The 14,278-nt window shown below is 39.8% G+C and overlaps 1 protein-coding gene across 3 annotated transcripts in view; it reads left to right on the top strand.

Moving 5' to 3' along the window:
• Positions 1-6,425: 6,425 nt before the first annotated feature.
• Positions 6,426-14,278, top strand: part of LOC136864309 (serine/threonine-protein kinase 16) — a 113,759-nt gene continuing 105,906 nt past the window's right edge. The window contains exon 1 of one of the 3 annotated variants that reach the window (XM_067141120.2): positions 6,426-6,666. In XM_067141120.2, coding sequence (XP_066997221.2) covers positions 6,557-6,666 — 110 coding nt within the window. In that variant the 5' untranslated portion in view covers positions 6,426-6,556. The remainder of the gene's footprint in view (positions 6,667-14,278) is intronic. The other 2 variants (XM_067141119.2, XM_067141121.2) reach the window with 2 other exon arrangements.

Raw genomic sequence — 14,278 nt, 5'->3', positions numbered from 1 at the left:
TATTTAAGAATGTATTTTTGCAGTATTTGCAAAATACAACCCCGGAATATGCAATCTAATGTATTTACAAGATATACATATATCTAATAAATAAACAAATCAATTAGTAAATAAATAAATAAAATAAATAACATATTATGAAACATAATCGGGAATTTGGAAGAAGTCGCTGGGGGGGGGGGGGGAGGGATGTTGGGTTGTAGGTTGTAGCCATTCCTTAAAGGAATATAACAAGTGGCACAGTCAACAGTTGAGAATAATAAACCATACTTAAAATGGCACACTAGTTGGAAAAGGTTCGCCATCCCTGGTCTAGACTAATCGGTTTAAGAGTATTTTTAGGAATGTTTTCCGTTCACACGAACCCAAGACAATTACCCTGTAATGCGCAGTGTCAGTCGGCGTTTTACCAGTTTTAATTATTGGTATAAGATTTAATATATTGCATTCTGAGGGGATATGTCCGGCAGCTAATATATTGTGTAAAAATTCAAGCAGTCGCCTATGGTCTAAAGGTAGCAACAATTGAAGCATAGTATACGTTATTGAATCTGGGCCAGGAGAAGAACTTGTAGAAGATACAAGTGTCTGAGTTAATTCGTGGATGTGAATAGGTTGTAATAAAGTGGAATATTGAGTAGGTTGGGAAACAGTTTAAGGAAAAAAGAAGGGAACGATATAGGCTAGTCCGGAGTAAGATAAGTGAGAAAGGGAGCAAGAATATCGCGTGGAATTGGTGAAAGTGGACTATGTTGGGCAGCACGCGTAAGAGTTCTAATTGCATTCCACAAAGAGGCAGAGGATATTAGTGAAGTCAGGTATGATATGAAGGTTTTCCAGGCTGTCCGTCTTTTTTTCATGAAATACTTGTTTTACTCTAGCAATATGACGCTTTAAACATATATAATTTTGTAATGCCATTTCTTTTCGGTACGTCTGAAATGAGAGTTTTCGTCTTAATACCAATTGCTGGCACTCACTATCCCACCAATATATATACTGAAAGGGACATAAATACGTGGGCACGTACAGTTTGCGAGGATGAAATATATTTTTGTATTAATAATAGAATGAAGCGAACTATACGTGAGAGGAGTATGCTGAAGATTACTGAGTTGACTGTGTGTGAATGTACAGTCAGTTTGCTTATCGAAAGTACGAAATGAACGGACATTGCTACGGAGTTGAGTTACTCTCTGCGTTAAGCATGGCTATCCGATACCATGTGTGATGTATATAAGATAATGATCGCTAGAACGTGTATCTGAAAGTGTTTGCCATGTGATTATGGGAGCCATGTGGGACCTACAAAAAGTTAAATCCACGGCACTGGAAGGTGCTCAGAAGAGGGATATTCTCGTTGGAGATCCATCATTTAATAGTGTGAAATCATGCTGCTGAGGCTCAGATAGGAGATGAAGTCCCTTTGGGCCCAGTTTCTTCAACGAATGTTAAGTGATAACTCTGCTGTTAAGGAGACTTAACACATAATTTAACAAAATGGTCGTCGTATCAAGAATTGTTAACTCTAACAAACTGTTAATACTTGTGTTAAATTAACCTGGCAGCACCCCTGCTAAAATTTCAAAATGGAGGTATGCAGAAGACGTAAGTTTGAAGCTTTACTGCTGTATGAAGACTATTTATAAACTCAAGAAGGCAAAGGACAACCCATACTAAGAAATAACGACTTTTGAAGAGTTGTTAGAAGAAAGATTTCTAATTACCAAAGCCATAATGAACAAGGTCATCATCATCTGTTTACCCTCCAGGTTCGGCTTTTCCCTCGGACTCAGCGAGGGATCCCACGTCTACCGCCTCAAGGGCAGTGTCCTGGAGCTTCAGACTCCTGGTCGAGGGATACAACTGCGGAGAATGACCCGTACCTCGCCCAGGCGGCCTCACCTGCTATTGGAAGGGATAGACAAGGAATAGGGAAGGAAGCGGCCGTGGCCTTAAGTTAGGAGAAGTGGGAAACCACGGAAAACCACTTCGAGGATGGCTGAGGTGGGAATCGAACCCACCTCTACTCAGTTGACCTCCCGAGGCTGAGTCCCCGTTCCAGCCCTCGTACCACTTTTCAAATTTTCGTGGCAGAGCCTGGAATCGAAACCGGACCTCCGCGTTTCACTGTGTGACCGTGATCATACGATGACAGAATACTGTATATACTATCTCTTAAGTGGTAAATCACGTTCGTCAATTGAGTGTTATCGCCCGAGAGTTCAGTAAGTTACACTACTATATTCTGGATTTTATATTTCTAATTTGCCCTGTGGCGGTGTAGGTTACCAGCCGATGGAGGTTTTGAAACACAGCCGGACATAACAGGTCCTCCATGAGGTGAATTAGAAGAAGTGACGGAAATTGATGATTGTGGGGGTTATGCCTTGGAGTAGTTACAGGCAACTGTGGTGCCCTCGATAGATTGACATAACCTTCCCTATCATATCCTGGAGGAGAAACAGGTCGTGGCCCATGCATAATAACTGATTGATTCCTATCATCCTCACATAATTTTGATCAGTGAAACTTGGCTGGCTCCAGCCAAACAATTTCATATCCCAAACTATAGCTGTATTCGACATGATAACTATGGTTATGATGGGGCTTGTATTTTGGTACTTAACCAACTACAATTCCATTCGACACCTTTGCATTACAGAATACCTGGTAGACAGGTGGTCGCCATTGCTGTCGCAAACATACATTTTATTTCTCTCTATTGTCCACCGAAAATCCAAGGCTCATATTCTAATTGGACACATTTTTCCTCGCAACTTCCTCACTTCCGCGATCTAAACTGTCACCATTAGAGCTGGGGATGCGAGGTCTCTTGTCCTAAAGGGAATAAAATAGCTAAAATATCTGCCTTATATAATTTAGGCATTTTGAATGACGGCTCGCCTACTCGAGTGCCGTCACCTTTTGAAAAGAAAAGTGTTGTCGATTTAACAACATGCACTAGCGATATAGCATACAGATTCGAATGGGAGGTAGTCAAGGACACTCATTCGAGTGATCATTTCCCCATCTTTATTGTTGTTGCTGACAGTCAACCTGCCGTTTTGCTCCCGCTTAATGTGGGTAGGCGCACGTTACCCTTCAATACAACCCAGTTTCAACAGTTTTTGGTTAACAAGTTATCTGATTTTGACGGTCAACAGATGCTCCATAATACATTTACATCAATTCTCACTCAATGTTTAGATCTACACCATCCTAAACAGCCACATTTCCGACCAAAACTATCCAACATGCACGCTGGTGGGATGCTGATCGTGCTGATTTAATTTCACAACGGAAGGCAGCACTTCACTCCTTTCGACATTTTGGAACTTTCCAAGCATACTTACATTATAAAATACTTGTCGCCCATATTAAAAAGGTACTTAACGAAAAACGCCGCCTGGCTTGGAAAGCCTTTATTCCTCTCTTAATGGACAGTCATCGTCCAAACATATATGGCGAGCGATTGCCGGTCTGTCCAACCATTTTATTCGTACTCCATCTACTATACACTTCAATATAGAGGCTCTTTTATGCTTCGTTGATCAACTAACCCCGGATTTTGTATCCCCACATTATGGTGTCCATATTCCTCCTATCTCCAATACATTGTCTTCTCTCCTTAGTCCAGTTGATATCAACGAATTGAATCTGGCTATCCAAACATCACATACTTCGGCCCCTGGATGGGATGATATATCGTGTTCAGTATTAAAACAACTTCCACCCTTGGCGAGCCAGACCTTACTGCAGATTTTCAATCGTTGCCTCGAGTCTGCTCAGATTCCTTCCACCTGGAAAGAATTTTATTTGGTTCCCCTCTTGAAACCATAAAAAACCCGTACTTACCGACAGTTATAGGTGCATATACCTTGGACAATGCCTTCGGAATATTTTCCAAAAAATTCTTCTTGAACGCCTTAAATGGTCTCTAGAATATTACGATATACTTCCCAAATACCAATTTGCCATTCTACCGGGTGGTTCTGCCACTGATGCTATTAACCTTTTGTTAACAATATTACTCTAGCACGCTGTCGGAAAGAACCCTTGATGGCTATATTTTTGACTTACGTGGTTCTTATGATAATGTTGACCTCCAAGTGTTACTTCAAAACTTTCTCCTTTATAAGTTCCCGCCCCTCTTTTTTAATCTTCTCGTGAACATGTTTTCGCACAGAACGCTTCAATTAAAACGTTTTCATCATATCGAGGCAAGTATGACGTCTACGGGGCTTCCTCAAGGTGACATTCTCAGTCCTATTTTATTTACACTATATTCGATGTCACTAGAGAAAATTATAACACGCAGTGCTCGTATGTTACAATTTGCCGATGACCTGCTTATGTATCTTAGTCTCCCGTCCATCGAAGCTATTTACAATTCCTTACATACGACTCTTCTGGATTTTGCTACTTGGCTTCACGATCGTCAATTAGAAGTGGCCTGCGATAAATGTAGAGCGGTAATTTTCTCTTGGTCCCAGCGTACTGATCACCCGCCTGTTCTCTTTCAAGGTTTTTCGATCCCGATTGTCTAGTCGACTAAATATTTAGGTATTTACCTCGACATTAAATTATTTTGGCACTCTCACGTTCAATACCTTGTGGGAAAGTCTCTTCCGAAAAAGCATTATTTTTTCCTTATGGCAGAGATCTTGGGGATCGGGTCCCAGTACTATGCTACTGTTGCATCGAAACATCATTCGTTCGACCTTTGATTACGGCTCGGGTTTCATAGACACGGCGGCCAATCAAAAGCTTGCTAAATTGGACTCGATTAAGGTACAATTTATTTAACTCTGTATTGGGGCTCTGCAATCTTCCCCCATTAATGCAACCTTGGTCGAGGCTGCGGAATTCCCATTACATTTGAGGAGAAAATTGCTTGCCTCCAAGTTTATTCTCAGGACACTCCCTCTCTCTCTCTCTCTCTCTCTCTCTCTCTCTCTCTCTCTCTCTTTCTCTTACCTCACACCCACTCCTTCCCAAATTATCGTTACTCGTACGCTACTACTAGGAACGAGGTACTCCCCTACGACGTTACCCAGCCTTGCCTGGACATATAATTACTTTAGCTCCCTTCGTACTTTTATTATTCGTGCCCCGTCCACATCTAATTATCTTCTTCCATTTAAAGCAAACTATCATGTCCCTTCCCTTATTTTACAATCATTCGGTGGTTTTCAACACTTTGGTCCGTTCGGGACACACAGTGCTAGGAAGTCCCAAGATGTTCATTACCTTTCACCAATATTATATACTGATGGGTCCAAATTTCACAACCCTCCAGGTGTAGGTGCTGCTGTTTTCTCACCCGATTTACACATTTCAAAACAATATTGACTCCCGTCGGAGACAGCTATTTTTACGGCGGAGGCTTTTGCAATCCATCAAGCCTTACTATGCATAAAGTATTCGCCACTAGACAGTGCCTACATTGCATTTGACTCCCTGAGTGTGCTCCAAGCCTTAAATAATCACAGTTTCCGGAAAAATTGGTTTATTCAAAATCTTCGCAAACTCTGTTTCGATTTACACCAATTAGGTGAAAGGATTGCCTTAATTTGGATTCCGGGTCATTCAAATATCAAAGGTAATGAACAGGTTGATGTCTTGGCTCAGGCGGCAGCTCAAGGTCAGGGCGTTGCGTACCATTTGGCGTTACCCTTCACTGATTATTGGAGCGGTTTTCGAGATAAGATCCGACAATTATGGCAGGATGATTGGAGTCACCCCTCGTGTCGAGCAGGTCGTAGTTTGTTTACGCTCTTTCCGAATATTGCGCGCTCTCCGTGCTTTACTCACCATTATTATACTAGACGTCACATCATTAATATTATTCGTTTGCGGCTAAATCATATGCGCACGCCTGATCAGCTATTTCGTATGAAACTAGTTGAGTCTAACCTCTGTAAATGTCGAACTTCGGTTGGTACAATTAACCATATCTTGTTTCAATTTCCGTTGCTCGAAGTTAATAGACTAAAATGGTTATAGACGCTCTTTAGCAACATTTCGCGTTACCCACTCAGTTGTCATGGTGGATACTCAATCCCACGCCCACTACGGTGGTAGCTCTATCGAATTACCTTTCTGACACCAACACTTTCCTTTAATCTCTGTCCCTTTGTCTCTACCTTTTATGTTGACCCGTTCATGTACGTGTGTTTGCAAGTCATCGAGATAAATTATTTCGGCCTGAAGTTTTGTACTGTGTGTCCTTGTGCTACTCCTGTGTGTTGTAGATTAGTCGTAGAATTCATAACCTCTTTTTTTTTATAACTTTATCTCTTGCGTTTTCACCTCCTCCATACTTCTATGTTCATTATAGGGTCAGTGACTGGGTACACCGCTATCACGCGAAGCCCATTAAGTTATCAAGTCAAGACAAGACAAGATAAGATAAGATAAGATGCGGCTGTCACATTGATTGAATGTTATGTTGGCAGCACTGAATGGCATGTTGAGTTTTGGTCGTGATGAAGTGCACTAGCAAAGTAGAATTATATTGTGAAATTTTATTACGTGATTGACGAGTTTTATTATGAATACTATAGGGCTGAATATAATTTTAAAAATGGGTTGCATTTGTTCTAAGCAAACACTGATAATCAACTCCAAGAAATACTACATTCGGGAACATCTGGGTGAAGGGTAGGTACCAGTAGCCCAAGTGACATTTGGCATACCTTTTTTTAAAAGATATTTTTAAACATTGTTTCCATGTGAATGTCATATTTGTGACATAACTTTATACATGTGTCTAACCTGTTTCTCTTTTTTCCTATAAAGGCATATCACTTGATTTTTAAAAATTCTTTTCTTAATTCAAAGGTTTGATTTATAGTGTAAATTAATGGTTTCTCTAATAATTCGGAAAATTACATTTTTGATTCAGTAATAATATCAATAGAAATTAGCATTTGATCTGAAAGCATGAATGTGAATATGATATGCAACTTTAGTGTTAAATGGCTGCAACAAACTTATTCTATTCTTAAGGATCCATATTGTACATCTGCAGAAAGGGTTGAAGGGTTAAGTGGTATTCTTTTGAAAACTTGATCACTTCCTGATATTCAGTATTAAAGATTGCACTATACTACAAGTTCCTAATGATTTTGTTGAAATACTGCCTGTTTATTATAAGAATGCACATAATATGTTAAGTAATCGATCCCTCTTATAAGCTATAAATTTCAGGTTTTGTTCAGTAATGAAGTGCAATTATAAGAAATAAATTGTCAATTTATTTGTTATAATTGGTCCCTCTGTCAACTTTTTCAGGCAAGAATGAGTTGAATGAGTGGGTCCCTTATGCCTTGCTATTGATTCATTGTCTGTTATGAAAGAATGAAAACTTATCAAGCTCCCAGCTTCTTGTAAAGTAGTTTCAGGTGATGGATATGTCAAAATAATTGGATAAGTTATACCAGAAATAAATTCACATCTTCTAAAATTTGGCTGGCTTCACTTCTCCACCGTTTGTATGTTCATTCTTGTAGTGCACATCCTGATCTTTTTAACCATGTTTGGTGAATTCCTCTAGCTTGGGAACTGGGTGTTTGTGATCATCTTAATACTTATCTTACACACAGCACATTACACTACCAATCCCTATATAAACATGAAATAGCGAATACATCCCTCCACATAATGTTGGCATCAGGAAGGGCATCCGGCCGTAAAACTAGGCTTAATCTACATCAGTGCCAACCCTGGATAACTGGGAAAAAGATTAGGAAAGTAGAAGAAGTAGTGATTGATTAACAGAGAACCAGTTTATTGTAGCATATATTTTCTTTCAGGTGTTCGATGCAAGTGAATTCATATGGTCACTTAACTGTATGAATGCAGTTGTACTTCTGCTGCAGTTATGCAGTATTTTAAACATTTATTTCTGGTTTCCATTGTTAAAGTTTAAAAAACAATACCATTATGGCTGAGTGATGTATATTTTCAGTGGGTAGATAATGAACTTTGTCTGTATTTAGCTGGATGATTAGAATTGGTGCAAGTGGACCCTTTCTCAGCATATTGTAAAATGTGCTTCAGGAGTTTCAAATTGAGTAATATGGGGAAGCAAGCTAAGAGACCAAAAGATTTGAAGAATGTGTCTAGTAAATTTTCACAACCAAGTACTTCTTTTTTTTTAAATATGTGTGTCTGTTAGGTCATCAACCTGGAGGCTGGTTGGATCCTCATATAGCACCGCCAAAGGCTATGCTGTTACAGGACCTACAAAAACCAATGGCGATAAAGGGAAAAATCTTAGCTGTGCTCAGAGGTTTCATCATCATCATCTTCATCATCCAACTTATATGTAGAAGATCCAGTACCTTTTGTCATCAGACTCCACCATTCATTCCATTTCAAGTCTTAAAGCAGAAAGGTATGAAGACTTCCTCTTTGAATGATAATGATGTCACCTCAGCAGAGATGAAATGGACATCGAAGGTTTTCACTGGGAAGATGTTCTTATACTCATATGGCTTTCAGAAGAACGTTTTCTGATAGAATTGGATCGAACTTTTCTATGGGAAAAACTACAGGGTCTTTCATAAATAATGAACCGATTTCATCAAGCTATATTTTCCCAACAGTCAGTAGTACAAGATTAAACCTAAGACACATGTGTTTGACTGATGTTCAAGTTTAGTCCTACAAGTATTCAATATGACCACCACCAGCAGCAAGGACCACATCAAGGCGATAGGACAGTTCCTCCCAAATGTGTTGCAGCATATCACAATCCACTGAGTTGATCACACGTGTTACCCGCTCTTGAAGGTCATCCAGTATAGTGGGTAGTGGCAGAACATAAACTTTGTCCTTGACGTATCCTCACAGGAAGAAGCTGCAGGGAGAATGAGGTCTGAGGATCCGGGAGGCCATGCGAGTAGAGCACGATCCGTAGCAGTGTGTCGACCAATCCACCGTTGAGGCACTGTTTTATTCAGAAATGTTCACACTGGTAAGCTCCAATGGGGCGGGGCTCCATCTTGTTGGAAAATGAAGTCGCACAAGTGTGTTTACAGCAAAGGGAAGAGCCAGATCCTTAACATTGCGAGATAGCTTTGTCCTGTGACAGTGTTGGTTGTGAGGAAGAAAGGGCCATAAACCCTGACATTACTGACCGCACAGAAAACATTTACCTTGGGAGAATTCCGTTGCTGCTCGATTGTAGCATGTGGGTGTTCAGTTCCCCAAATCTGAACATTGTGATGATTGACATGGCCATTGATATGGAAGGTTGCTTTGTCACTAAAAATAAGGCGCAAAAAGGTGTCATCATCATCATTTTTCATATTGTAAAATGTGCTTCAGGAGTTTCAAATTGAGTAATATGGGGAAGCAAGCTAAGAGACCGTAGACCCACTCTGTGCGAACGCAACAACACAGAACGCTTTGTGCTGAGGTGTTGCCATTGTTAGACTCGCGCGGCAATTGAGTGAGTGAGCTGTGCAGGTTCAATGGAGTCGGGGGAGGGGAGGAGGCATGGAGCACTCTACTGACTACTAATAGAAATGTGAGACCACGCCCCTTGTATTGACATGTGACTCGATCTGCTGCGTGAGTACGGCACAATAAGCCTTCGAAATTGGTTCATTCTTTATGAAAGACCCTGAGCACAGAATTCCAACCGTTGTCCCTTGTCAGCATATCTCAATGCCTGAACCAGCTGAAGTCTGTGCGGTTTCATGTGTAGGCGTCTTTTCAGGACATGCCAGATACTGATACTGCTCACCTGAAGCTGATGGCGACCTTGAGATTTGGATTTCCGGAGGCTCCAAGTAAACGCCTCTTGGATTCTCCTCACTTTTTCTTCTGACCGTGCAGTTCACGGTCGACCAGGGCTTTTTCCTTTACACAAACATCCTGTTTCCTGGAACTGTGGAACCACCGTCGTATGTTCTTGGGAGAGGGCCTGTACGCGTCGTCGTTAGATCTCCTATGGAACTCACGTTGCACCGTGACCGCAGACCCACTGTGCGAACGCAACAACACAGAACGCTTTGTGCTGAGGTGTTGCCATTGTTAGACTCACACAGCAATTGAGTGAGTGAGCTGTGCAGCTTCAATGGAGTCGGGGGAGGGGAGGAGGCATGGAGCACTCTACTGACTAATATAAATGTGAGACCACGCCCTTTGTATTGACATGTGACTCGATCCGCTGCGTGGCTTGAGTACGGCACAATAAGCCTTCAAAATCGGTTCATTCTTTATGAAAGACCCTGTAAATCATATTTTACTAAACATGGACTAACCCAGGGTCTGACTTGGCTCATGAAGTCATTTTATGTGACCCTTTGACCAAGTTTTGATAATAGGCTTAAGTTGCAGCGTATGATTTGTTTATTGACCAATACCTTAATGAACAAAAACTTTGTTGTAATTTACAGAGAAAGGAGATAAATCTGTAAGAAAAATCTCTCAAATAATTTGTAGGCTCCTTCTTGACATTATGTAAGAAAGTTGTAAGGTGCATATTCCCACTTTAAAAGCAGGTAAGAATTACACTTTCTTAATTCATTTCTTGGAAATACAGCTGCAGTGCTTGCTTCGACAATGAAAGGTGTGCTGCGTTCCATTGTGACATCCATAGGAAATGGCCAGTTTACACCAGAAAGGGTTTTGGGAAGTTAGTTGTGGTTTACTCTTTCTAACTACTAATATTTAGTGGCATTTTAATATTTTGTTTGTGAAAATGCCCATTTTCAAACATAGGAAAGTGGACAGTGAGTGCCAATGTAAAAGAAAAAAAATAGGCTGATGAATTTTTTTGTATCGAGAACAGTGAAAAAGTGATATTTAAGTTTTTAAAGAATACATCATCTGGCATCATTTTGACTCTATGCACAAATCTGTATATAATAAATACGATGGAGTATTATGGAAGAAAATTATTTCAAATTTAACAAAATGTTTCAATGCAAAAATGCGTGGATGTAAGTAATGACATCAGTGCTACAGCATAACTTTTAATTTTATTCGTGGTGTTGACAAAGCGTGTGAAATTACTGAGGAGCTGGCATCTAATACTTTTCCATATTGCTCAGTTTAGTTGTGCTTGGTATGAGGATCCTGGAGTTTTTTCTGGATATATTCAGGTTTTACTGAAAGATTTTGAAATGAACCACTACCATGTGCTTCTACTTATGCTAATGAATCATATTTCCTCTTTCCGATGAGGTAATTTATCTTTAAATATAATATTAGGAAACCTTCTCAAAAATTTTATGGAAAAAAATGTAAGTTGGTTTTCAAAAAGAATTATTACCGGTATTGCTTTCATAGGAAAATTGATAATGCAAATGAGAAATGGAAAAGATAAACTATGTTACCTGGTTACAATATGTCATAGGCATCAACATGGAGGAAACGTTCACGTACAGTGCCATTCCTATCCTTTAGTTCGAGTAATCCTGTCTGGAATGAAATTTTCGGAAGCAGCCAGGAAGACACAGACCAATATCACACACCTCAGACATCCACCTACTCTCTTTTCAAACCCTTTTCTTCTTCTCTGTGCTGGGTATCTTGGATAGGAAGTGCTTCATTGTCACCCTTGTGGCAAAAGAGGGTTGTATTAAAGTACTCCCTTGTTCCATAACAGGACTGTCGGCAGAGAAACTGACACATTTGTTATGAAGTGTGTACATACCTGTATTTGATTTTTAAATTATAATGTTCTGCTTCTGAATCTCTGTATTCCATTTCTGATCCAGAATTGATCAAAATCTCCATGTCACCATTGGACATCTTGCTGGCAGCCATTTTACTTACGGGACTTTGCTTGACAGCGACCACTTACGTGATTATGGACGACACAAGTAGTTTTCAATAGGTGCTTTGAGCTATTGTATTTTTTGTAAGTACTTGAAACCCTACACCACATGAACAAGTGAAGTTTTTTTAAACTAGAAACCTGCCATGTTATAAACCGTTAATTGTGAAAACAAACGTAGCTCAAGCTTCGTACACATGGGAGTGTTTGGTCGTAGAGTAGAAATTGTTAGGAATCCATGGAACTACAACAGGTGAGGATTTGTTTCTCCAACTGAGTGAAACATTCAAGGATCTTGGTACAAAACAAGGATAATTGGAAGAATAAGAAACATATGATCAGAAATATTGATAAGCCCCTTGAATTACACTACATTATGCATTAAGAAAGGCTGTGTGGAAAAGTACTGAATTTACAACAGGTGATGAAGACAGTAGCCGGCTCCGCAGTTTAGGGGTAGTGCGTCTGCCTTTTACCCGCAGGCCCCGGGTTCTATTCCCGGCCATGTGAGGGACTTTACCTGGATCTGAGGGCTGGTTCGAGGTCCAATCAGCCTACATGATTACAATTGAGGAACTATCTGACTGTGAGGTAGCGGTCCCAGTCTAGAAAACCAAGAATAACTACCGAAAGAATTTGTCGTACCGACCGCACGACACCTTGTAATCTGAAGGCCTTCGGACTGAGCAGCGGTCACTTGGTAGGCCATGGCCCTTCGGGGCTGTTGTGCTATGGAGTTTGGTTTTCGGATGAACACAATTAATTATATTTGATCACATGGATTCAACCATTAGCAGTTCCAGTCATTTCTGGCTGAAATTGATTCTGAATATGGCGATGTAATTTATCATAGCATCATGGCTTAGTCATGGTTATATTTTGAAACACTTCTTTCAACTTAATGAAGAAATACACATATTAATGAACTTATTGAAGAATGAGTTTGAAAATGGATTTAAAGACTTTTCTGTGAATGTGGAGAAAATTTGCTTGTTCGAAAATCCATTTACAGTTAACTTGGAACTGCCTGGAATTAAGTGAACTTAAGCGTTGTTCTCAATTAACTTAAAAGGACAAGTTCACAGGGAGAATCTTATTAGCATTTAAAAGATGCTTAACAATGAGAAGTTTCCGGCTTTCTTAAAATTTGCGAAAAAAGTCTTGTGTATTTTAGTACCTACATTGGAGAAGAAACATTTTCAAGAATGAAGATGATAAAATCAAAATTACGTACCCACATCACTTATGAACACGGGCATTCCATTCTGAGGCTGTCTGTGTCATATCTACCCCATCCATTTCAACACTGTCACTTCAGACAAAGGCCCAGACATCTCACAGATTGATAAATTTATCAGAAGTTACATAGTATTTCAAAAATTAAGTTCCCAGAAGGAAATTTCCTTCTGGAAAAATTCTTGATATAAAGGCCAAAGCACATATTTATATAAGTAGAGGCAAATGCTACCTCTAGTGCACCATCACTACATTGTCCTACATAGGATGCATGCAGTGGTGCCTCAACGGCGCACTAGCGCCAGCACCTTGGAAAGGTGTAGCAATCCAACTGTTGAACCAACCGGGGCAAAATGATGATAATTTCATAATTGAAAAAGCCCAAAGAGCCTGGATGTTTTTACGTAGTAGGCCTATTGTTTACTTTTATCAAGCAAGTGGTTTGGAGCACATGACTTCCAGCTTGCATTCGGGAGATAGCGGGTTCGAATCCCACTGTCGGCAGCCCTGAATATGGTTTTCTGTGGTTTCCCATTTTCACACCACGCAAATACTGGTGCTGTACATTATTAATAATAATATTAATAATATAATAATAATAATAATAATAATAATAATAATAATAATAATACATGCTTTATGTCAAACTAACTACTTTTACAGTTTTCGGATATGCCGAGGTGCCGGACCTGATTTACCAAAAGTACTACTCATTTTCTTCCCCTCACCTCTTTCTAAGATTCTCTGTTATTGTGTAGAAATGTTGCCCTACTGCTTAACCTAGCCTTTCCAGGTTATTACTGAAATCTGAAGACTTCTTCTTGGATTAAACTGTTATCTGTTTTGCTCTGTTTCTTTCACCTTTGTACAGTTCCCTGTCTGCGTCAGTTCTTGTTTGGAGCCATCAGTCAGTCAGTCATTACTGATCTGCATTTAGGACAGACACCCAGGTAGCAGATTCCCTATCTGTTGTTTCCCTAGCCTTTTCTTAAATGATTTCAAAGAAATTGGAAATATATTGAACATCCCCCTAGGTAAGTTCTTCCAATCCCTATCTCCCCTTGCTCCAAATGAATATTTGCCCCAGTTTGTACCTTTTATTTATTATCCCATTTATGTGATTACCCCAATGAAGATCATTCCCTATATTAACACCTAGGTACTTACTGACCCCCAAAAGGTACTTTCACTCCATCAATGCAATAATTAAAACTGAGAAGACTTTTCCTATTTGTGAAACTC

The sequence above is a fragment of the Anabrus simplex genome, chromosome 2 (assembly GCF_040414725.1).
Source record: "Anabrus simplex isolate iqAnaSimp1 chromosome 2, ASM4041472v1, whole genome shotgun sequence".
NCBI classification, from domain to species: Eukaryota; Metazoa; Arthropoda; class Insecta; order Orthoptera; family Tettigoniidae; genus Anabrus; species Anabrus simplex.
The sequence above is the reverse complement of the archived record's forward strand: the minus strand, read 5'-3'. Positions and strand labels throughout refer to the sequence as shown.